The sequence below is a fragment of the Anolis carolinensis genome, unplaced genomic scaffold, assembly GCF_035594765.1.
Source record: "Anolis carolinensis isolate JA03-04 unplaced genomic scaffold, rAnoCar3.1.pri scaffold_11, whole genome shotgun sequence".
Classification (NCBI taxonomy): domain Eukaryota; kingdom Metazoa; phylum Chordata; class Lepidosauria; order Squamata; family Dactyloidae; genus Anolis; species Anolis carolinensis.
The window spans coordinates 10,747,189-10,772,171 of NW_026943822.1; the positions used below are offsets into that span (position 1 = coordinate 10,747,189).

The 24,983-nt window shown below is 41.8% G+C and overlaps 1 protein-coding gene across 4 annotated transcripts in view; it reads left to right on the plus strand.

Moving 5' to 3' along the window:
• The window catches only part of nr2f2 (nuclear receptor subfamily 2 group F member 2), a 30,062-nt gene extending 13,998 nt beyond the window's left edge, over nt 1-16,064 (plus strand). For 3 of the 4 annotated variants that reach the window (XM_062963221.1, XM_062963220.1, XM_062963219.1), the window contains 2 exons: nt 5,072-5,599; nt 13,953-16,064. In XM_062963221.1, coding sequence (XP_062819291.1) covers nt 5,072-5,599; nt 13,953-14,227 — 803 coding nt within the window. In that variant the 3' untranslated portion in view covers nt 14,228-16,064. Of the gene's footprint in view, nt 1-5,050; nt 5,600-13,952 lie in introns of all 4 variants that reach the window. The other variant, XM_062963218.1, reaches the window with a different exon arrangement.
• Nucleotides 16,065-24,983: the final 8,919 nt, after the last annotated feature.

A 24,983-nucleotide genomic window follows, 5' to 3' on the forward strand; every position in this document is an offset into this window, starting at 1 on the left:
TTTAAAAGAGAGGGACTTTTCACCCACAAGCTCCAAAGCACCTTCCCATTGCAAACCCAAGTATCAGCAGTTTAGGGGATTTTTAATGTCTTTTTAAAAGTGAAGGTCTTTCGAATGTATTTTTTAAAGCGAGGGTCTTTTCACCAACAAGCTCCAAAGCACTTTCCCATTGCAAACCTAAGCGTCAGGGTTTTAGGGGATTTTTAATATATTTTTAAAGTGAGTGTCTTTTGACTAACAAGCTCCAAAGCGCTTTCCCATTGCAAACCCAACCTTTGCTGTATGGGGAATTTTTTAAAATGTATTTTTAAAGTGAGGGTTTTTTGACCAACAAGCCCCAAAGCGCTTTCCCATTCCAAACCTAAGCTTCAGGGCTTTGGGGAATTTTAAATGTATTTTTAAAATGAGGGTCTTTTGACCAACAAGCTCCAAAGCACCTTCCCATTGCAAACCCAAGGCCCAGGCTCGTGGGGGATAGGAATGTATTTGTAAACGTGAGGGTCTTTTATATGTATTTTTTAAAAGTGAGAGTATTTTAATGCAGTTTTTAAAGTGAGGGTCCTTCAACCAACACACTCCAAAGCACCTTTTGCAAACTCAATCGTCAGGCTCTTAGAGGATTTTAATGTATTTTCAGATATTAGGGTATTTTCACCAACAAGCTCCAAAACTCCTTCCCATTGCAGACTTGACGCTCAGGCTCTTGGGGGATTTTTAATGTATTTTTAAAGTGAGGGTCTATGTATAAAAAATGCTCCCCCTTTGCTAGCTTCTTGGCTTCCTGGCCAACAAGCCCCAAAGCCCCTTCCCAGTGCAAACTTGAGGGCTGGGACCTTACATCATTTTTAATTCATTTCCCTAGGTACAAACTTGAGGATGAGAGGTTTGTGTCATTTTTAATTTACTTCTCTAAGTAAGACTGTATGCCATTATTATTTATTTTTTTAGCATCAGACACATATTTGGGGGGCACTGTCTTGTGTGTCTCTGTGTGTTTAGAATATGTTGGCTTGGGTTTATTCACCAACAAGCTCCAAAGCATCCTCCAGGTGCAAACGTGAGGACTAAGACCTTCTGTACATTTTTATTTTTTCAGGGACAGATTGGGAGTCCACTGTCATGTCTTCCCTCCTTAGATCTAACCCAGCCGGTCATTTCTACTCCTTACAGGAGAAAGAAAGGGCAGCAAAACTCCCTGTATATGTGTCTGTTTGTGTGTGATTGTGTGTGAAAAACGCCCAACATTTGCTAACTTTGCCTTGTTGACCTGAGCACTGAGGCATTTTCTAGTGCAAACTTGAGCACTAGGACCTTATATTATATTATATTATATTATATTATATTATATTATATTATATTATATTATATTTCCTGGGTGCAAACTTGAGCACTGGGAACTTATATTATTTTTATTCTATTTCCTGGGTGCAAACCTGTGCACTGGGACTTTACATTATATTATATTTTCTGGGTGCAAACTTGAGCATTGGGACCTTATATTATTTTTGTTCTATTTCCTGGGTGCAGACTTGAGCACTGGGACCTTATATTATAATATAATATTATATTAATATATATAATATATATAATATATATTAATATATTATATTATATAATATATTATATCTTCTGGCTGCAGATTTTAGCACTGGGGCCACATATTATTTTTTATTCTATTTTCTGGGTGCAAACTTGGGCACTGGGACCTTATATTCTATTAGATTAGATTATATGTTCTGGGTGCAAACTTGAGCGCTAGGACATTATTATTATTATTATTATTATTATTATTATTATTATTATTATTATTATTATTATTTCCTGGGTGCAAACTTGAGCACTGGGACCTTATATTATTATTGTTTATATTTTATTTTCTGCATGCAAACCCCAACATTATAACATTATATTATTATAATTATTATTACCTGAGTGCAAACTTGAGCACTCGGACCTTCTGTTATTTTATTGTATTTTATTGTATTTTATTTTCTGGGCGCCAACCAGAGCATTGGGACATTTTCTTCCTTTTATTTTATTCTCTGGCTGCAAACTTCAGCACTCGGACCTTGTGTTCTTTTTAATGCCTTTATGAATATATTTTTAAAGCGAGGCGAAGATATTTTGCCTGTAAGAAGCTGGCCATTTCTCTGGCTTAGCTGGGAGGGAAAAAGGGGGGAAACAAAACTCTTATTTTGGTGTGTTTTGTATGTATGGAAGAGGATCCATTTTGAGGCCAGGGCCGGTCATTTGTCCTTAAGCAGGACAAATGGGAGGTTTGTGTGTGTGTGTGTGTTTCCTTGTGTGTGTTGGGATATATGCCTCGCATTTATTGTTGACCGAGCCAGCTCCGGGTAAGACTTGAACCTTGAATGAATTGTCATTTATTTTTACTTTTCAAGTATTTAGAGACCCATTGCTTTGTAAACAGAAGCCGGTGATTTATCCGGGGGAAAAAGGAGGAGCAAGAAACTCTGTGAATAGAATAATATATGCCTTTTTTTCGCCTCTCTTCATCTCAAAACATAAATGTGTATATTCTTTCCAAAGGAGGAAACAGGCAGCTTTTGAGAAGGGGGGGGGGTTAAAAAAGGCTACCTTTCTTTCTTTCCCTTTTACCCCTTTGCCTCTGGATTTATCTCAGATATGAATATATTTTTGTAGTATTTAATGTATGTATCGGTCCGTAACCTCAGGCCTTCCCTTCTCAATCCTGCCCCCTTCCTTTCCCCAAACCGGCTTCTTCTCTCTCTCCTTGTCTATCTCACTGTCCTTTCCTTTTTTGCATGCAATCTTTAGACAATCATATCTATATGAGTGTCTAAAGAGGCCAAAACCAGGCATTGTTTTCATTCATAGCAATAATATAGCACTATATTTCCTGGCAGGAGTCAAAGAGAGACTGAGGAATGTATTTTTAAGATATTAGACTTGCAAAGCGGGAAGGAGAAATGGGTTTGTTTGGGTAGGAAGAGGCGAAAAGGGAGTTTGATTTTATTTCCGTGTCGATTCCCAAGATGGAGCTTTGGCAGGGGAAAGAGGCCGAGCGAAGCCGCCTGTCTGGCGATGGGATTTATTCTTAGGCCGCTTCTTCGACTCCTCTTTCCTTCCTTTCTCCTCTTTCTTCTTTCCCTTTCTCTCCGTCCGTTTATGAACCGGAGGAAAGGCCCATTCAAACAAAACAAGCCAGGCAGAGAAGGGGGAGACATGGCCCAGCTTTCCCCCCGCACTGACCTAGAAAATCAAGGCAGGCGACAGAGGGAAAAAATATTCCTGCATATCTCTGTCTATCTGTGAGTTAGATTCCTATATTTCTTGGGCCATTTCGAGCAGGGGGTTAGAAAGACCTTTCCAAAAGGAGAATAGGCTCCGGCTGTTGACTGTGTTGAATGGGAAGTGGGTTTTCCCTCCGCGCGGACTCGGGAGTGCGTGCCTTTGCAGTATTGATCTTGAAATAAAAAACCCTACCTCTGCTTTCTTTTTTTCAATGGGGAAAAGGCGTTGAAAGGAAGGGAGAAAGGGGCGTTGGAAAGCCTGCCTTGGCCTCTCCTTGCCCTTTGGCTTAGTCTTCAAACGGGGAGGATAAGGGAAAAGGGATCCGATAGAGAGAGGATGTTGGAGCGAAGCTTATGTTTTGTTTCCCACCTGAAAAAATATATATATAATTCTGTGTTTTTGTGCTCCTTAGTTTGGCCAAAGGGGAGGATTGCTGTGGGTTGCTCTGCCCGGTTTTTGACCACCAAAGCTTCCCCAAAACCCTACGTTTCATATAGTTTAGAAAGAGACACCCTCCTTGCTCCCGCAATAATCCTAGTTTGGAGAGATCTTTGCCCAGTCTAGTCTCTTTCATCCCCCTCCTTGCTTCCTTTCCCCCACAAAATGCAATGAAGTGCAATAAAGGGTTTAGGATCTGGGCATGGGTAGGAGATAATATTCTCTAGGATCTGGGCATGGGCAGGAGATCATATTCTCTAGGACATGGGCATTGGCAGAAGATTATATTGTCTCGAGTTTGGACGTGAGTAGGAGATAATATGCTCTAGGATCTAGACATGGGCATGAAATAATGTTCTCTAGGATCTGGACATGGGCAGGAGATCATATTCTCTAGGATCTGAGTATGAGCAGGAGATCATATTCTTTAGGATCTGGGCATGGGCAGGAGATAACAATCTCTAGGACATGGGCATGGGCAGGAGAATATATTGCCTAGAGTTTGGACGTGGGCAGAAGATAATATTCTCTGGGATCTGGACATGAGCAGTATATAATATCCTCTAGGATCTGAACATGGGTAGAAAATCATATCTAGGACAGGAGATAATATTCTCTACATGGACATGGGCAGAATATTATATTCTCTTGGTTCTGGGCATGGGCAGGAGATAATATTCTCTAGGATCTGGGCATGGTGCGGTCTAGCATTGGGTTCATGTGGAGAAGGATCAAAGGTCTGGATAAATCAGGGAAAGGGAATGCTTTGGAGAAGAGATTCCCTTCTAAGGCAAGGATCTTCCATTCCTTATTTTGTCAGTGTTTTGCCCCTCTGTGTTGTTTTTACTGAGTGGGTAATAAGCAGGCAGTCCATTCTAAAATTTCCTCGGGAGTAAATAAATATCAGTTTCTTGTTTGTCAATGGAAGAGAAGGGGAAAAGTTTTCAAAGTTTGGATAAAAAATTGAGACTATTCTGTCTAAGCCAGGCATGGGCAAACTTCGGCTCTCCAAGTGTTTTGGACTTCCAACTCCCACAATGTGATTATTTCGCTTTAAAGCAGGCATAGGCAAACTTCGGCCCCTCCGGGTGTTTCGGACTCCCAACTCCCACGATTTCTGCTGTTAGGAGTCCAAAACACTTGGAGGGCCGAAGTTTGCCCATGCCTGGCAGTCTGAGCAGAATAAATTTATTTCATCCTAATGGCGATGCTGAGCCCTGGGAGAAAGAGGAGGCCCCGGTTGAGTTGTTGTGCCCCTTTGGTGACTCCTTGGTCCCACCCAAGGAGACCCCGAAGGCAGCCCCGGAGGCGTCGATGGCGGTATTAATGGCTGCAGTCTCTTCCTTCTTTACTGCAGCCGTGCAGCGGGGCAGGATGCCGCCCACTCAGCCGACCCACGGCCAGTTCGCCTTGACCAACGGGGACCCGCTCAACTGCCACTCGTACCTCTCGGGATATATCTCGCTGCTCCTGCGGGCCGAGCCCTACCCGACCTCCCGCTTCGGCAGCCAGTGCATGCAGCCCAACAACATCATGGGCATCGAGAACATTTGCGAGCTGGCCGCCCGCATGCTCTTCAGCGCCGTGGAGTGGGCCCGGAATATCCCCTTCTTCCCCGACCTGCAGATCACCGACCAGGTGGCCCTGCTGCGGCTCACCTGGAGCGAGCTCTTCGTCCTCAACGCCGCCCAGTGCTCCATGCCCCTCCACGTCGCCCCGCTCCTGGCCGCCGCCGGCCTCCACGCCTCGCCCATGTCCGCCGACCGGGTGGTGGCCTTCATGGACCACATACGCATCTTCCAGGAGCAGGTGGAGAAGCTCAAGGCCTTACACGTGGACTCGGCCGAATACAGCTGCTTGAAGGCCATCGTCCTCTTCACCTCAGGTCAGTCTGCGCCTTGGGGAGAGTCGAGCGTGGTGAGGGTCAAGCCAGGTCTAGGGTCTGGAGGAAAGGGGAAGGAAGGGTCTGGACATGACGTGCTAAGGGAGGGTCAGTCTGGATCGATCCTTTAGAGAGGGCAAGGATGGAAGGGTCTGGACATGGTCAGGAGATATTTAGGAGGTGGATGTAAGATTTAGACAGGACAAGGAAGGGTCTAGGGTTTGCACGCAGCCAACTGAGGGTGAGGGTCTGGATATAGGTTTTAGACAGGACGAGGAAGGGCAGGTCTTGCGTTTAGCCAGGGCGAGGAAGGGTCTAGACATGGTAAGGGGAAGTCTTGCGTTTAGACAGGGCGAGGAAGGATGTAGGACCTGGACATGGCCAAGGAAGGTCTAGGGTTTAAACAGGGTGGTGAAGGATCAAGGATCAGGACATAGTCAAGAGAGGTCCAGGATCTGGATTTAGGGATTAGACAGGACTTAGAAGAGACTAGGATCTGAACATGATCAGGAGATATCTAGAATCAGGATCTATACACGGAGGATCTAGGATCTGGGCATGGTCAAGAAAGGTCCATAATCTGGATCCAGGATTTAGACAGGACAAGGAAGGGTCTGGGGTCTGGACATGACCAAAGGAGGTCTAAGGTTTAGACAGGGCAATGAAGGATTTAGGATCTGGACTTGACCAGGAGATGTTTAGGAGCTGGATCTAGACATGAAGATCTACGGTCTGGACATGGTCAGGAGAGATGCCGCACCATCCAGAAGAGCCATTTTATTGTAGATCTTACATTGTATTGAAATGCTTTTAATATAAGCTGCCTTGAGTCTCCTTTGTGGAGAGAAAAAGTAGAGAAATATTAATATTAAGAATAATAATAGAAGAGGTCCAGGATTTAGACAAGGGGGTGGGGATATTACGGGTTTAGATCAGGGAATTAAGGGCCAGAATCTGGGCATGGTCAGGAGATATCTCTGATATGGACACGGTCAGGAATCAGGTCTAGCATTCAGAGAGTGTGGAGAAGGATCTAAGATCTGGACGAATCAGGGAAAGAGAATGGTTTGGCGAGGAGATCCCTTCTAAGACGGAAGGTTAAGCCAACCTAGAAAGACACCCCTTCCATATTTTGTCAGGATTTTGCACCTCTGTTTTATTTTTATTGTATGTGTGTGGGCAATAAGCAGATTCTACCCCGGTTTGAGTCCCTTTCTTTGGGAGTAAATATTGATTTTCTCGCGTGTCAATGGAAGGAAGGGGAGAAAGTTTCCAAAGTTTCCTTTAATCAAAAACATAGACGTCTAGGCTGTGTAGACAATCTGAGCATAATACATTTATTTAATAATAATAATAATAATAATAATAATAATAATAATAATAATAATAATAATAATAATACCGAGTCCACGTGGAGTCCTTATTCAGAAGACTTTCCATTAAGACTATAACCCAAACATTCAGTTTCCAGCAAAATCCCCGGGTTGAAGCCATTTCAGGCTAGTAAGAGTCTTCTTGTACCTGGTTTGCAAAGACATAAATAAAAATGTAGTTTCGATATATAGACGAAAGAAAGAAAGAACTGAATGATGAAATGGTAGGAAGAACCCACTTCGAAGTGGACAAGTTAAAATCCAACAAAGAGCGTATATGAACACTATGAACACAGTAGTTTTTCCTTGAATCTTAATGTATTAGGTTCTGGGAGAAAGAGAAGTGAAGAAAAGGTTATTCCAGAAACCGAGGGAGGAAAGGACCACAAAAAAAAAGATCCCAAATAAGGACGGCTTTGCCTTTAAATTGAGCAGGGATTATAGGGGATCTTTGAAAGGACAACAAACAGGACGGGGCATTGGAAAGGAACAATATTCCTGCCGCAGATCCAAGGGGAAAAAAGGCCCTGGAAAATACCTCCTCGGGTATGTTTGCAGCTGTAGTTCCTGAACTGCAAAATCTCAGGTTCCTCCCCTTGTTAAAAAAAGAAATAAAGGTCCCTTAAACAATCGAAAGAGTTTAAGTGCAAGTGGAAAGGGAGAGAGAGAGAGAGAGAGAGAGAGAAGGCACAGAGCCGGCCTTTGCCAACTTTCTGTTGCATATAAATAGCACGACAGTTATAAAACAATAATGGCATGCATGATGAAATCTAATTAGCCCGGGCTCAACCTGGGTGAGGAGTATTATCGGATATTAATTCTGGAGGTGAAATAATTCCAAGCTCTATTTTATTTACATTAATAATAATAATAATAATAATAATAATAATAATAATAATAATAACAATCACCTGGTTAGGTCACTAACTGTAATGTCTGACACTCAGGAAGTTAAATATACTCACAGGCAATAAATGATATATACATGAAGATTGATATTTCTTTTGTCAACTTGGGGCAATGGACAGAGGCGGAATGTATTAAACTTATGGCATTATATATATATATACATACACCTATATATGTAAATGGAGATACATAGATAACAGGAAGCAGGACTGGCGAAGTGTAGTTAATGTGAGAAAAATCAGGATTGATCCTCCATCCCTTGTTGTGCTAAAAGCGGTCTAAGGGAATCCGAGTGCCTTTCTGGACTTTGTCCAAACTTTAGGTCGTGACCTCCACTTCCTTTTATACATTATGCCTTTCCACAGCCGCTCCCCTCCTTTTGGCCCAATATTCCCTCCCTGCCCGAATTCCTTGCTCTCCAAAAAGTGATCGATCACCCGCAGACAAAAAGACAGGCGTGGAGCGCTTCATGCCTCTTCTTCCCTTGTTTCCCTTCTCCAAGGCCCAGATATAGCTCTTCTTGAAGAGAAACCCTCCTCTTCTGCATTATTATTAGACTTATTATTAATAATATTAATATTATTATCATGATCATCGCAGACAATGCTGGAAAAAGGCAAGCACGGAGTGTTTCATGCCTCTCCCCTTGTTTCCTTTCTTCTCATGCCTCTTCCCTTGTTTCTCTTCTCTAAGGCCCATATTGAAGAGAAACCCTCTTCCTCTGCACTATTATTATTATTATTATTATTATTATTATTATTATTATTATTATTATTAATGTCATGATCATCGCAGACAATGCTGGAAAAAGACAGGTACATAGTATTTCCCTTTTTTTCCAGCACAGAGTATTTCATGTCTCTTCCCCAGTTTCCCTTCTCCAAGGCCCATATTGAAGAGAAATCTTCTTCCTCTGCATTCTTATGAGTATTATTAATATTACTATTAATATCCTGATCATTGTAGATAATGCTGGAAAAAGGCAGACATGGAGTGTTTCATGTCTCTTCCCTTGTTTCGCTTCTCCAAGGCCTAGATAAAGCTCTCTTTGAAGAGAAGCGCTATTCCTCTGTATTATTATTATTATTATTATTATTAATAAAATTAATATCATGACCATCACAGACAGTTCTGGGAAAAGACAAGCACGGGAGTGTTGTATGTTTCTTCCCTTGTTCCCCTTCTCCAAGGCCCAGATATAGCTCTCCTTTAAGAGAAAACCTCCTCTGAATTATTATTATTATTATTATTATTATTATTATTACTAATATTAATATTAATATTATTATCATGACCATAGCGGACAATCTTGGACAAAGACAAGCATGAAGGGTTTCAGGTCTCTTCCCTTGTTTCCCTTCTCCAAGGTTCATAGTGAAGAGAAATAATCTTCCTCTGTATTATTATTATTATTATTATTATTATTATTATTACTAATATTAATATTAATATTATTATCATGACCATAGCAGACAATCTTGGACAAAGACAAGAATGAGGTGTCTCAAGTCTCTTCCCTTGTTTTCCTTCTCCAAGGCCCATAATGAAGAGAAATAATCTTCCTCTGCATTATTATTATTAGTATAATTTTATTGCTGCTAGAGCCCTTTCCAAGAGTGTTGGTGACTATCACTCCCTACCCTGGACGCTGCTTGTCTCCGTTTATGAGCCTTTTGCCACATTTACAGCTCGGGGATGTAAGATCGCTTTCCAAGTGGAGATAAAGGCCAGCCTTATCTGATGTTGGTGGGGTTATAAAATACTTAGATGCCGTGGGAGGAATGTTGCCCAGCGAGATGCCCCAATGCCATTCATTGTGCCCGAGGCGCATTGAGATGCAGACACGTCGAGCATCTCTTTCTCTCTTTCTCTCTCCTAAGGCTTTCTTTAGAACTTATATCTGGGGTTTTAATGGCTTTCAAAGCTATGCATGTGCAAGTACTTTGCCCAAGCGGCTAAGGTCACAACCTGAGCCAAGGCAGCTTCGGGGATTCAAAGGGGAGACCTCATTGTATTTTGGGGTCTGTCTGAAGTGGCGATTCCTCGAGCAAGGCAAGGCGGAATCTTATCCTCTGGTTTATAATATAAATCAACAAATCTTCAAGATAGTTTCAGGATAGTTCCTATAATATACATACATAGATTGGGAAGGAAAGAGGAGAGAAAGAGAGAGAGATTGGGAGTTTGGGGGAAAGAGACAAGAGAGAGAGATTGAGAAACTGCTCTAATGAAGAGAGACATCAGCGTTTGCTTGGTTGCCCTTGAATAGACTAAACTGACAAGATCAGTTTTAAAGGGCCACTTAAATCAGTTTCAAAGCCCGGTAGGAAAAAAACAAAAAAAGCGGTGTCTCCTTTAGGGGGGAATCGCTTTTTTGGGCGGCGGAGTTCTATTATCTGGAGCCGAGCCCGTTTCTGGCCGTGTGTGGGTTCTTCTTTCTTTCTTTTCTTGTCCTTTCCCTTTCACAACAACAAAAAAATCCCCCCTGTTTCCCCCCCTGGCCTGGATGATTAGACTATGCTCATTTTATTATTTCTTCTCCCCTCAATGTGAGTTGTTTTGGGGAAGGGGGAGGTTTAGGGACTTTGCCTTCTCTTTCTCCTCTCCCCATCTAAAATACACACCGCCCACAAAGCAGCAGCATCCCCAATGCAGTAAAACTTTGCACAGATTTAGGGGTTTCAGCCCTCTTTGTATGGAAACCCAGAGGCAGGTTCGCCCAGAAGGAAGTCTTGCAGGAGGTAAGACAGCACAGTCCCTTTCGTCCACGCTGAGACTCCTGAACTTAAGAACTTAAGCGTGTCCCATGTTTCCAGACTGGACCTCTCCCTCCAAATCTGCCAGACCTGAGATCTCTAGGCAACTTGACCTGGGTCCAAAGCTTAGGATTGGTCCCTTTCCTTCTCCGTTTTTTGGGGAAGCCCATTGAAGAATAGGGAAGGGAGTTTTAGGCCAAGTTTCCATGCAAGGTGGAACTCGGAAAGGGGTCTTTTTCGGCTGATATCCAAACAGTCTGAAGAAATATATGCTTAGGTAGATAGACAGACGAACAGACAGATATGAAGTATATTTATAGATAGATAGACCTGAGTCCCCTTTGGGGTGAGAAGGGCGGAATATAAATACTGTAAATAAATAAATAAATAAATAAATAGACAGACAGATGAACATATATGAATATCTATATCTAAAGAAGTATATGCATAGATAGATGAGGCTATATGTATATATATACATATACATGAATATTTATATCTATACACACACATAGATAATTGGATAGGTCTTTTGTAACGCTAATGCTTAGAAATAGTCATTCTTTGGTTTGGCTGATGTTCAAATAGTCTAAAGAAGTATGTGCATAAATAGATAGACAGACAGACAGACAGAGGAATATATACACACACACACCCACAGATAGATAGATAGATAGATAGATAGATAGATAGATAGACAGACAGATGTATATGAATATATATATATATATATATATATATATATATATATGAATATCTAAAGAAGTATATGCCTAGATAAATAGAAAGATGAATATATATATGGATATATATATATATATATATATATATATATATATATACACACACACACACACACACACACATATATATAATTGGATAGGTCTTTCGTAACACTCATGCTTAGAAGTAGTCATTCTTTGCTTTCGGATTTTATGCAAGGTCCCATTCAGAAATGCATAGGGTTCTCTGGATATAGGGTAGGCATGGGTCTTTAGATGTAGGGTGGACCACAGTTCCCATCATCCCACCACAATTATCCCCTTGAAACCAGCATTTTAAGATGATTATGAGAAGGTCTGTGTGCCAGGTTTGGTCCAGATCCGTTGTTGAGCTCTCTGGAAATGGTAGCTATCCTGGGGAAAACATGGATGGATGGATGGATGGATGGATGGATGGATGGATGGATGGATGGATAGATAGATAGATAGATAGATAGATAGATAGATAGATAGATAGATAGGCGTATATTCACGTATATTGTATATCTGAATTTATAGAGATAGGCACACACACAAGCAAAGTGTAGGATATTGACGGTGGATCTTAGAAAGGGAACTTTTATATACATTATATATGTGTGTACATACACACACATACAAAACATATATACATAATGTACACATGCATATACATACAAGCAAGGTGTTGGATATTGGCGATGGGACTCGGAGAAGGGATCCCTTTTGTGACTGAAGTCTTGGAAGGAGGGGGTCAAAAAGAATACTCAATAAATGAATAAATGTTTTTTAAAAATCAAAGGGTTGGGAGAGTGGGGATGAACCTCGAAAAGGGCCGAAATATTAGTCCTTGAATCGAGACAAATACGAATTCAGGATGAGATCTGCACGCTCCCTGTTGGCTTTCAGGAAGAACCTCAAAACCTTCCTTTGTAAGGAAGCTTTTCTGTTAGGTATTATCAGGGTGGCTTTGCCGATCTTTTTGGGGTGTTCATAAGGGTTGAACAGCACCTGCTAATATGTATGGTTTTGACTTGTTCTTAATTTTGAGATTGTATATTTTTATGGGCAGTAAGCCGCCTGGGGCCCTTGATTGGGGAAAGGCGGGGTACATATCTCATAAATAAATAAAGAAGATGGGGATCTAAAGAGGTCTACAAGATAGGTAGGTAGGTAGGTAGATAGATGGAGAAATAGCTCGATAGATAGCTCATAAATAGGATAGCTCCATAGATAGGTAGGTAAACAGCTTGATAGATAACTCGATAGGTAGGTAGGTATGTAGATAAATATTTCGACAGATAGCTTGATAGATAACTAGGTAGGTAGATAGCTCGATAGATAGCCTGATAGATAGCTCGATAGGTAGGTAGTTAAGTAGGTAGGTGGAGAAACAGATAGTCTGATAGCTGGATAGATAGGTAGGTAGGCAGGCAGATAGATAGGATAGGATAGATAGCTTTATAGAAATCTCGGTAAGTCGGTAGATAGGTAGGTAGGTAGGTAGGTAGAGAAACAGATAGATAGACAGATAGCCCGATAGATAGCCTGATTGCTGGATAGATAGGTAGGTTGGTAGGTAGCTCGATAAGTCATAATAATATAATAATAATAATTTTATTTTTATACCCGCCACCATCTTCTCAGAAGGAATGGGGCGGCTTACAGATGATAAAACAAGCATACAATGGTACAAAAATACAAAAACACACAAATAAAAGTAAAAGGTAGACAGATAGACAGATAGGATAGATAGCTGGATAGATAGCTTGATAGATAGCTCAGTAGGTAGGTAGGTAGGTAGACAGAGAAACAGATAGCCCGATAGCTGGATAGATAGGTAGGTTGGTGGGTAGTTCCATAGATAGATAGATAGATAGATAGATAGATAGATAGATAGATAGATAGATAGATAGATAGATAGATAGGATAGCTTGATAGATAGCTCTATAGATAGCTCGGTAGGTAAGTAGGTAGAGAAACGGATAGATAGATAGCCCGATAGCTGGATAGGTAGGTAGGTAGCTAGCTGGATAGATAGTTCGATAGATATATAACCCGCCCTGTCTCCCCAAGGGAGACAAATATCCAACAATCAACAACAATAAAAGCAAAACATGGAATAGAGTAACTCCAGATAGTTAGAGGAGGCTATTGCTTTTATCTTAACGTATGGATTTTATGGGATTGGTGCTTTATTATAGTTTTACCTTTTTCTGTTTGATTCATATTATATGTTGGTAGGCTGTGCGGAGAAAGGCGGGGTAGAAATACCCTAGAAAAATAATAGAGAGATGGAGAGATAGGTAGATAGGTAGGTGGGTGGGATGGATGGATAGATAGAGATAGAGATAGAGATAGAGATAGAGATAGAGATAGAGATAGAGATAGAGATAGAGATAGAGATAGAGATAGAGAGATAGAGATAGAGATAGATAGCAGGGTGTTGGGTAGTGAGGCTGGGGCTTGGGAGGATGCAACCAGGGTCTCCCAAAGAGGTCTAAAGAGTTCTGAAAAGGAGTGTCCGACCCTGACGAGCCTGTGCCCCCCCCCTCTCTCCTCCCGCCTTGCCTTGCAGATGCGTGTGGTCTCTCCGACGTGGCCCACGTCGAAAGTTTACAGGAGAAGTCCCAATGCGCGCTGGAGGAGTACGTCCGGAGCCAGTACCCGAACCAACCCACGCGCTTTGGCAAACTGTTGTTACGCCTCCCGTCTCTGCGCACCGTCTCTTCCTCGGTCATAGAGCAATTGTTTTTCGTCCGTTTGGTAGGTAAAACCCCCATCGAGACCCTGATCCGGGATATGTTACTGTCTGGAAGCAGTTTTAACTGGCCTTACATGGCCATTCAATAAGGAGAAGGAGGAGGCAAAGAATATCAATAAATACGAAATGAGAAAAAAAAATATCCGAATGGCTGAAAGGGAGGAAACAAACCAAACTACCGAAACCAGCGCAATCAGAGCAATTTTGTTGGGGGGGGGGGGGGGGGGTGGTGGAAAGATTCGGAACAGAGATTCTTTTTTCCCCCCTTTTCTTTATTTCTTTCCTCCTTTCGGTTTGTTTTCTTGGCAAGTTGACATTGGGGTCTGGCTAAGAAATAATAATGATATTGATAAAGTCCTTCAGCTCCCCAAGGAGGTTGGTTTGGATCCACTTTGGCTAAAAGAAGAGAATTGGCCCTGGACTTTTTGCATTGACTCGAAAACAAAAACAAAAAAAATAAGAGACTCTCGAAATGAACTTTTTACAGAATGCATTCAGAGAAGAAGAAAAAATTCCTTGTCGTTCAAAAGTTGCTCTTTCTCGCTCTTTCTCTCTCTTTCTTGTTTTTTTAAAAAGGAAATAATGTTTTTTTTTCTTCCTCTCATTTGTCTGTGGGGGTGTTAAACTTTGGAACACAGTCTCTTGCGAAAAGTGCATTTTAGAGGAGATCTGGAGATAATTAACAGAATGGAAACAATCCTCTTTCTTTTTTTCTTTTTTTCCTTCTTTCTTTCTTTCCTTCTTTCTTTCTTTCTTTCTTTCTTTCTTTCTTTCTTTCTTTCTTTCTTTCTTTCTTTCTTTCTTTCTTTCCTTCCTTCTCTTTCTCTCCTTCCTTCTGCCCCAAACTGTCCTATGTTGCCTGTTGTACCTAATAGAGTTTTGTTTGGGGTTGGGCTTTTTTAATTTCTCCCCCTTCTTTTTGTATATTTCCTCTCTTTCTTTCTCTCTCTCTCCTGGTTCCAAACCAGTTGATTCTGTGGTTTGATATAATCTTGGTTTGAAGAAAATAAATAATAATCTGTGTATCCTTTTGAAAAAAAAATGTTCTGAAAGAATTAAAACTGTTAAGGGAAGGTTTCTGAGAAAGGAAATATATATATATCAATCCCCCCCTCAAAAAAAATATGAAAAATAATAGGGAAGCGCACTTAAAAAAACTGCCCAGCCCACATTTAGCTCCAAGCAAAGCATCACAGTTTTAATGCTCCAGATCCCAAATAAATACAAGAAACCACTATTTTATTCCTCTCCACCTCCCCACCTTCACCCCAAACCTCTCCTAGGGTTTTGTATCTCTATTTTCAAGACAAAGCTTGGATTTTGGGAAGGGAAATAAATGGATATTTCTTAGAGGGAGATGGAATATTGCGTCTAAGACGCAACTTGGTTTGTTTTTGTTGTTGTTTTTGGTGACAATGAGATCCATTCAGACCCACTACGCACACAAAACCCAACTGCACCCAGAGAGAATCATCACCAAGTGAACTTTTTTTGTAATTGGAATGAAATTTCGGGTTTTCCCCCTCTCCGCCTCCTTGTTCCCCCCAATTGTTACCTACTTACCGAGTCCCCTCTTTATCTGTTTGTATATTTGCAAGCTCTTTGTATTATAATACTTGTTGATATTTTCCCCCCTTTTTTTAAAGAAAAAAAGAAGAAAAAACCATTGAATTCAGCATGACAAAAAAAATAACACTACTGTTGGCACTTATAGATAACGTGGTTGATTCAGTATCTTAGAGTTTACAGTTTTTGTGTTTTAAAGAGGAAAAAAAGCTGAAGGTTTTTTTTTTTTGAAAAGTGCAACATTTCTGTATACTGTAAAAGTTATAATAACTGAAAACTGTTTGGTCCAGTCTTTGTGTGTTATATTCCAAGGAAAAAAATTGAAAGTATTCAGAAATTAAAATATTATTTGATATCTGACCACTTTTGTATGGCTCTCTCCGACTAAATGTTGTTGTTTTTTTTGTGGGGGGAATAATATATTCTTCTTGATCATCCCTGATTCTGCCTAAGGATATTTATTATTGTTGTTATTATTTGGAGTGTTGATGATGACTTGTCAGACTTTGGTGGCAGCTGAGGTGCTGTGTGTTGTTTTGGGAGGGGAAAAGAGGCCAAACTCCAGCTCTTGGCTTGAGCTGTGGCTTCAGAGATGTGGGGAAACCCTTCATGTGCTCGGCTCAGAAGCCAATGTGACAGTGTGTGCATGGACTGCAACCTGAGATGGCAACCTCCCTTTCCCCTCTACCCCCCTCTGCTTAACTACAAATAAATTGGCTTCAGGGAGGGTGGTGGAGGGCTGGGATGAGAGATGGCCTGTTATTTCTGTCCCACTTCTGGATGTGAAGTTGTGGCTCTGCAGGTGTGCGCATGGGGAGGATGCGCTCCAGTGTTTGGCTCAAGATTGGGCCTCTCATTCTCTTACATACATGTTGAGGCAACTTTCCCCATAGTGGTTCTCCTGCAAGTCTAGGGAAAGCATCTAAACCAGGGGTCTTATAGTTTGAACAAAACATGACGGCATTCCTATGCACACTGCACATATTTTATTTGCAGTACCAAAAAAAATAATAACAATCACACACACAATGAAAGATCAATACAACATTTAAAATGAAGTACAATTGCATAAACTTACCAGTCTTTCATTGAAAAGTGAGGCCTGCTTTTAGCTGATGAGAAAGTCAAGTTAATTAGGATTGTTGTTATTGTATTATTTAGCCATGCAGCGCCAGGAACCACACAACATCCCATTGCTGTTATTGTGTGCCTTCAAGTCATTTCAGACTCAATCTAAAGTTTAGGGATGGCCTTGAAGGTCCCATCCAACCCATAGATCTGAGTTTGGGGACCCCTGAATCCAAACTGTAGAATTAATCCAGCACCATTAATGTAGGCTTGAAGCATTCTCAACTTCTGTGGGTGAAGTTCTATTAATGTAGGCTTAAGATACCACTTCATGGCTGAATGTTGGCAGATGGAAGGATGAAAAGATCTCTTGTTGGCAAACCAAGATGGAACCAACCTAGTCCACTTCAACATTGTAGAATTAATTTCACTAGGATGGGAAGATCTCCTGTTGGCAAACCAAGATGGAACAAACCTTGTGCATTGGACATGTCATGCTACAGGAAGCATGGGGTTTCAGTTGGACAAGGTCCTGGTATTGTTTGGCAGAGAATGTGAAAGGCCTTGTCAAACTAGACCTCCCATGCTCCCATAACTTTGCACCACCACAGTCCAATTGCATTCATTCCACAGTGTAAATGCAGCATCTTGGTTGTCTTCAATAAATATCATTCTTTAATCCTTTCCATGATGGACCTTCTTGGACCATCAAGAGCAAGTGTTGGGAGATGTGCACATGGAGACACCTCACTTCATTATAGAAGACCTTTTAGGCCATACATCCAGGCCCCTAAGGAGAATAATTCAGGGGTGGGTTACAATTGTTTCTTCTCCAAAGAAGGCAAGCTTTCACCTTCATTGATTTGGAAGCAGGCTTCCTTAAACCTACTGGGATTTCTGTGGAAATTAAACACAGTCCTCCCTGACTTGTCTTCTCCATATTTTCTATCTGGGTCTAGCCATCAAGACCTTGGGTTGAATGGATCTCCCATCTTCAAAGCCCTCTGCTTGTTCTTTGGGTTGCTTTGCTTGAATGTGCCTATGGACAGGCTCACTTCACTTGAGGACCAAGCCTTTGTAGACAGATAGGCTTGCTCTATCAAGGAGGGAAGCATGACTTGCAGTCATCTTTGTGTTGTCCTTGTGTTGAACTGAGAAGATAGACAACTGACATCCCTCCTTCCAGATTGCAGACAGGCCTTGCTCCAGTTGTGTTGTTGATTGACTCTCACAATTGTAATAGGCTTCTTCTTATATCCTCTTCTCTGGACTTCTTGATGAGTTTTGTCTGGTTCCTTTGTACCCATTTTTAAAAGAGAGGCGTCTGTTCCAGTATTTGAAGAAAGGGCTGTGTGTGTGAGAGAGAAAAAGAAGTTTGCAACCTACCAATATATATTTTGTTTATTTCATGGATTACAAACCACATGAGTGGAGGATGACATCCTCCTCTCGTAGAGCGATAGTTGTGCGCCCTCCCTTGTTTCCCTGGAACTTATATTAATCTTTGTCCCAAAAGATGTGCTAGGGCGTCTTATTTTTCCAATTTGACTTTTTAAATGAATAGTAACCATGGCTTATTTTGGATATAAAGCTTCTATTTTGAGCTTCCTGAAAAAGCATGCTAGGGCTTATGCTTCTAGCTGAGTTTAGAAAGATGGCAGAAAAGAGTGACATGGATTCCAAAATAGGATCACCCTCCCCCCCTTTGACGTTTCCTCTTTCATCCCAAGTCCAACATAATACAGTACAATGTATTGCCTATCCAAGACTGTTCCCAAGTTGGAGTTAGTTGTTTTAGAGGCCTGGAGATAGGTGAAAATTTATGGCACTTGAGCAAAGTTTTTCTTCGCCTGCTGAGTTAGAACAAAAGCACTCCCACCAGCCCTTGGCTTGGACAAAGGAGGTGGGAAGGAATTCTCTGTGATATGGATTAGGACTTCTCGTGAAAACACACGACAACAGTAACAACAACAATCCTAGAGTACCTAGAGGCAATTCTTTATGATTATTCAGAAGCTTCTCAAGCTTGGGATGATTGTTGTTGTTAGGGTGGATTGTGTTTCTTCTTTCTCATGCCTTTCTCTCCCCTTTCCAACCTGTGGTAAATTCGAATCAAGGAGGGGACCTCATGATTCAAGGTTTTGGTTGCAGTGGAGCCGAATTGGTGGATATTCGAGTCTCATATTCGAGTCTTACAGGCAATGACCGAGTTGCCTTGAATCTCAATCACAGAGATACAAGCAGGACAATATTAACAATAGTCAAATTGTGTACTCTATATGTATGTGTGTGTATGTATATTGTGTGTGTGTTGTATGTATGTTTCCTTTTGTGACATTTTCCAATATTTTCGAGCCCCGAGTGGTAGAATGCTGGATACAAAAGGCTACACTGTACTCAGATCCTTCTCCATTGTAAAGAAGGAATTTTTAACAAAGCAGGAGAGAAGAAAGATCAAAACCGAAGCAGATTCAAAGCAGGAAGGTCCCTCTTTCTCCTCATCCTTCCCCTTTCTCCTTCTTTCCTTCCCTTCCTCCTGGTACAATCTTCAACTTTGCTATGGGAGGCACTACCTGTCCTTCAGCCCAACCCTTCCTTGCACTTTTTGACTTGGACTCTCCCCCTTTCCAGCTCGAAAACTTTACTTTGGACCTCCTAATGTTTTGGACTTCAGCTCCCGCAGTTCCTAAACAGCTGGTAAGCTGGCTGGGATTTCTGGGAGTTGAAGTCCCAAACAACTGGAGGCCCAAAGGTTGGGAAGGAGAAAGAGAGAAGGGAGGGATGTGGAAGGAAGAAAGAGATCAAGGGGGGCTTTGGCTGGAAGCAGGGCCCAAACAAGGCCACAGAGGGTCTCGGGTGGGTCCAAAAGCTCCACATAATACAGTTTTGAACAATATTAAGTGGTCAGTGTGGACCCACAGGACGCAGTTTGAATTGCATTGTTTTGCCAGTCTCTGAGTGCGCTTGAACCCGTTCCACGCACTCCGCGTGGGCTCCTTTCCTGCTCCTTTGAGTGGATGGTTTCAAGAAGGGAATTAGAAAAGGAGCTAGCTAAGGAGGGAAGACAACAAATGTCTTCTCCCCCCCCCCCCCCTCCACCATCTCTCACCTAGGTGTGTTGTTTATTTTCCCTGTAGGATCAGGTTTGTTTTCTTTCCCCTCCGGTGGCCTTCCGTTTGGTGTGGAGTCAAGAGAAGGCGCTTTGAAAGATGGCTTTGGAAAGAGATGGGAATGAGGGGTCTTCGGAAGGGAGGGAAGGGGAAGGAAGGGCCTTTGGAAAAACACCCGCGTGGAAAAAGAAAGCGCCAAAGCCCGGGCAGTTGTCTTTCTTTTTCCAGCTGGGGAAAGAAAGCGAGAGACTTTGGCGAAAAGTCCGACTTGGGTACTTTAAATTAAATTGAGTAGTGTCGCTTGGAGTGGCAGGCAGGGCTACCCACGGAACCCTTCCTCTGGGCCAGAGGACCCTTCCTTTGACCCACGGAATTATCTCCCCAAAACAAATAATAATAATAATAATCATCATCATCATCATCATCATCATCATCTTTATTACTTTCCTTGACCCACATAATATTTTCTTTAAACCACGGAGGTTTTATTTGACTCATAGAATACACACACACCCATATATATGTATATGCATATACATATATGTGTATTTATATATGTGTGTGTGTGTTTATTTTCCTCATTAACCCAAGAAACTTTTCCTTTGACCCATGGAATACACACACACACATATAATATATACATATGCAAAAACATATATATGCATATATGTGTGCGTGTGTATGTGTGTGTGTGTGTGTGTCTGCTTTAGGATTTTCCTGGTTGTCCCAAGAAACTTTTCCTTTGACTCATGGAACACACACACATACACACAATATACACACACACACACATATGCAAAAGCGCATATATGTGTGTGTATCTGCTTTAGGATTTTCCTGGTTGACCCAAGAAACTTTTCCTTTGACCAATGCAATATATATATATGAGTGTGTGTCTGTGTGTATGTCCGTGGAGTTTTCCAAATTGACCCACTGAACCTTTTTTTTTACCCATGGAATACATATACATACATACATGCATACATATACACACACAGGTCTGTCTGTATTTATATACATATACACATACATATATGAGCACCAACTCCCAAAGCCAACACAACTAGACATAATGTCAGGGGAAAACCTTTACTTTTACCATAAGATAAAGGTTTCCACTGAGGTTAAGTCCAGTCGTGACTGACTCTGGGGGTTGGTGCTCATCTCCATTTGTAAGCCAAAGAGCCGGCGTTGTCCGTAGACACCTCCAAGGTCATGTGGCCGGTATGACTGCATGCAGCTCCGTTACCTTCCCGCCGGAGCCGTACCTATTGATCTACTCACATTGGCATGTTTTCGAACTGCCGGGTTGGCAGAAGCTGGAGCAACAGCGGGCGCTCACTCCGCTCCCGGGATTTGAACCTGCGACCTTTCGGTCTGCAAGTTCAGCAGCTCAGTGCTTTAACACACTTCGCCACCGATAGATAGATAGATAGATAGATAGATAGATAGATAGATAGATAGATAGATAGATAGATATATGCTATAGGGTTTTCCTTATTGACCCATGGAACCCTTCCTTGGAGCTTCCCTCTGCAGCCTGGCCTTCCCTTTGGATGCTTCTTCGGCCCTGATCCCATGCTGCTTGTCTTGAGAGTCCGTGGGACTTTCCTTGGGAGTCGGTCCTAAGAGAAGCGTGTGGGTCAGGGGGTTCCTTTCAAAGCGGAAGACAATTCGGGTTCTTCTTCTCTCCAAAGCCTGGCCTGTGGAGCTCCCTGCCGGGCGGCTGTTGACTTCGTAGCAAATGCTCCGGCGATTGCTTTTTGCAAGACACTTCCAGAGGAAACTCTCTCCTTTCTTCCCACTCCCCCGGCCCTCTTTCTCTGTGTCTCTTTTTCCCCTCCTGAAATCTCACTCCGGTTTGTTTGTGTGTGTTTAAACCGGATCTGGAGGCGAGGACGAAGCCGCTTTGTGGCTTTTCCCTCCTGATGCAAACCAGATTCTCTCCCCCTCCGCCTGCCTGCCTGCCATCCGGGGCTCGTGCCCGGCGAGTTATAAATCCTATCGCCCTTTTGATAACAGCCTGTTGTAATCAGTCCTCATCCCCGTTGTAAAAGCGCCGAATTTCGTCTGTCGGGTGAGGACACTAAAACTTTTTTTTCATCTGTTTCGAGATAAAGAGAGAGGAGATCTCTTCCGACTTCCCGCCTGCGCTGTGGGACTGAAAGGGAAGCAGGCAGCTTTATTATTATTATTATTATTATTATTATTATTATTATTATTATTAGGGGGAAAAGATAGACTTTATTTTTAACCTGTGTCTTTTCCAAGCCAAAGGGACTGTAAGGCAGAATTGAGTTTTTTCGGAGGCAAGTGACTTGCCATTCTTCATCTGTTGGATTTCTTAAAAGGCTCCATTGAGATATATTATTAACTGAGCAAAGAGAAGTCATCTATATACATATGCATATACATATACATACACACATATATATAATATATATAATGAAGTGCATCCTGTTTCATACATTATATGTATGTGTGTGTGTGTGTGTGTGTGTGTGTGTATATATATATATATATATATATGTATATATCAAACAGGATTCTATATATAAGGTAAAGGTAAAGGTTTCCCTGACGTTAAGTCTAGTCATGTCTGACTCTGGGGTGTGGTGCTCATCTCAATTTCTAAGCCGAAGAGCCGGTGTTGTCCGTAGACCCCTCCAAGATCATGTGGCTGGCATGACTGCATGGAGCGCCCTTACCTTCCCGCCTGAGCGGTACCTATTGATCTACTCACATATTTGCATGTTTTCGAACTGCTAGGTTGGCAGGAGCTGGGGCTAATAGCGGGCGCTCATTCCGCTCCCGGGATTTGAACCTGGGACCTTTTGGTCCGCAAGTTCAGCAGCTCAGCGCTTTAACACACTGTGCCACCAGGGGCCCCCATTATGATTATTTTGATTATGATTATTATTAGGAAAGGATAGACTTTATTTTTAAGCTGTGTCCTTTCCAAGCCGAAGGGATTGTAAGGCAGAATTGAGGTTTTTTTCGGAGGCAAGTGACTTGCCATTCTTCATCTGTTGGGTTTCTTAAAAGGCTCCATTGAGATATATTATTAACTGAGCAAAGAGAAGCCATAGATATACATATGCATATATATAATGAAATGCATCCTGTTTCAGGTCCATACATTATGTGTATGTGTGTATGTATATATATAATATATATATATCAAACAGGATGCTATATATGTGTGTCTGTGTATCTATATACTGTATATGTAGGACTTTTCTTTGCTCAATTAATAATCACTATATACAGAGATAAAGGGGGGATAGTCTTGGTTGCTCGGTTGCTGTGAGTCTTCCTAGCCTGTATGGCCATGTTCCAGAAGCATTCTCTCCTGACCTTACGTCCACATCTATCGCAGGCATCCTCAGAGGTGGTGGGGTCTGTTTGAAACCATCCAAGTGGGGTTTATATCCCTGTGGAATAATGTCCAGGGTGGGAGAAAGAACTCGAGTCTTCTGGAGGCAAGTGTGAATGTTGCACTCGATCAGCTTAGTTAGCATTGGATGGCCTTGCAGCTTCAAAGTCTGACTGCTTCCTGCCTGGAGGAAATCCTTGGTTGGGAGGTGACTAGCCTTGGCCTCTCCTGTGAATGAGAAGACACTAATAACTATATGTATATGTGTATCCCAATAGACCCTGCCAAGATAATAGATAGATCATCGTGCTGAGCAAACAGGAGGAGTCTATATATGCAGGGGGGGACAACATTCACAAAGGGGTTTCAATATTGAATAACTCCTTTATTTTTTATTTTTTAAAAAATTACAATACCATAGCCTCATAGATAGGATATATAAGATCCTGCATATGATGTGTGTGTCTATGAAGGCCATAGACAGAGAAACACAGAGGGAGAAAGAGAGTCTTCTGATTAACTGAACAAACACATCTGTTTTGTTTTCCTTCTTGGGGAGAAAATAAATATGCAAACAAAGTCACCTCATCCCTCCCTTTAAAAAAATAAGAGAGCAGGGAGAGGGGAAAATAAATGTTATTTTAGGTCCTAAATCGAAAGGAAAGTTCTCTTCAGAGAATGGAGATGCACAAGAAAGACCCAGGTTTCTTTGCAAGTTGGAGAGAAAACCAAGTAGGGGTTATGCCTCCCCCATATAGGTTTCCAAATCCTTGTGTGTGTTTGTGTGTGCATATTGGTGTTGGTGTCTGAGATTTGTGGTTGTGGTTGTGGAAAAGGATCTGCTTGGGTTGATAACCTGGGCAGATCCCGTCATATATCCACTTCTGTGGCTTTCTTAAGCTTTGGCAACAAACTCTTGAGTTTTGGGGAGAGCCACTCGGAGTTATCTATACATTTCCGAATGCACCAAAGCCTTTACAATATTAAGATGTAGCAGTGGGGAGGAAGTATGGGATGGGACACATCGTGGCATTCCCAAAAGGATAGGAGAGAAGAAGATAATAATGGTGAGAAAGGATGCCAGCCACCATGCAGCTTGACTATGAGACTGGTTTGAAATCTGCCCCTCTGTCTTTGTTCCCGCAGCAAATGCATCCCTTCCTAGAATCGCCTCTCCTCCCTTTTCTAGCATTTAATAAATGTCTATTAAAATGCTACTAAGCTTAAGGCGAATTTACTGTCTCTCAGCCTCCGAAGGGGACTAATAAGAGCGTTACCCACTCTTTGAGAAATTGAGACAGATGCCTGAGAGGTCTATATGGTCAAACCAGTGAAGTTTATAATCCTAATTTAAAATAATAATAATAATAATAATAATAATAATAATAATAATAATAAATCATCCCGATTTGTGCATAATTACATTGTGCTTCATTAACTTGTTCTGATTCTGAAATGTGACTCTTCTGGTGAAGACCTCTGATCTCTTGTGTTTGTGTTTGTATTGGGTTCTCGCTCTCCTTTCCTTTCGGGTGTCCTCTTCTTCTTGTTTTCCTCCCAGGTTGAGGATTAAGTGACAGCTCTCCTCAGGGCTGCAGACAAATCCATCTCGAATTTCCACTTTGCCTCCCAGTCTCTCTTTTCTCTTTCTGTCGTCCAAAAGCCACCAGGATCCGGAATGGATAGGAAGGATGGTTTGATATTCCTCATTCCTTCCATCTCTGA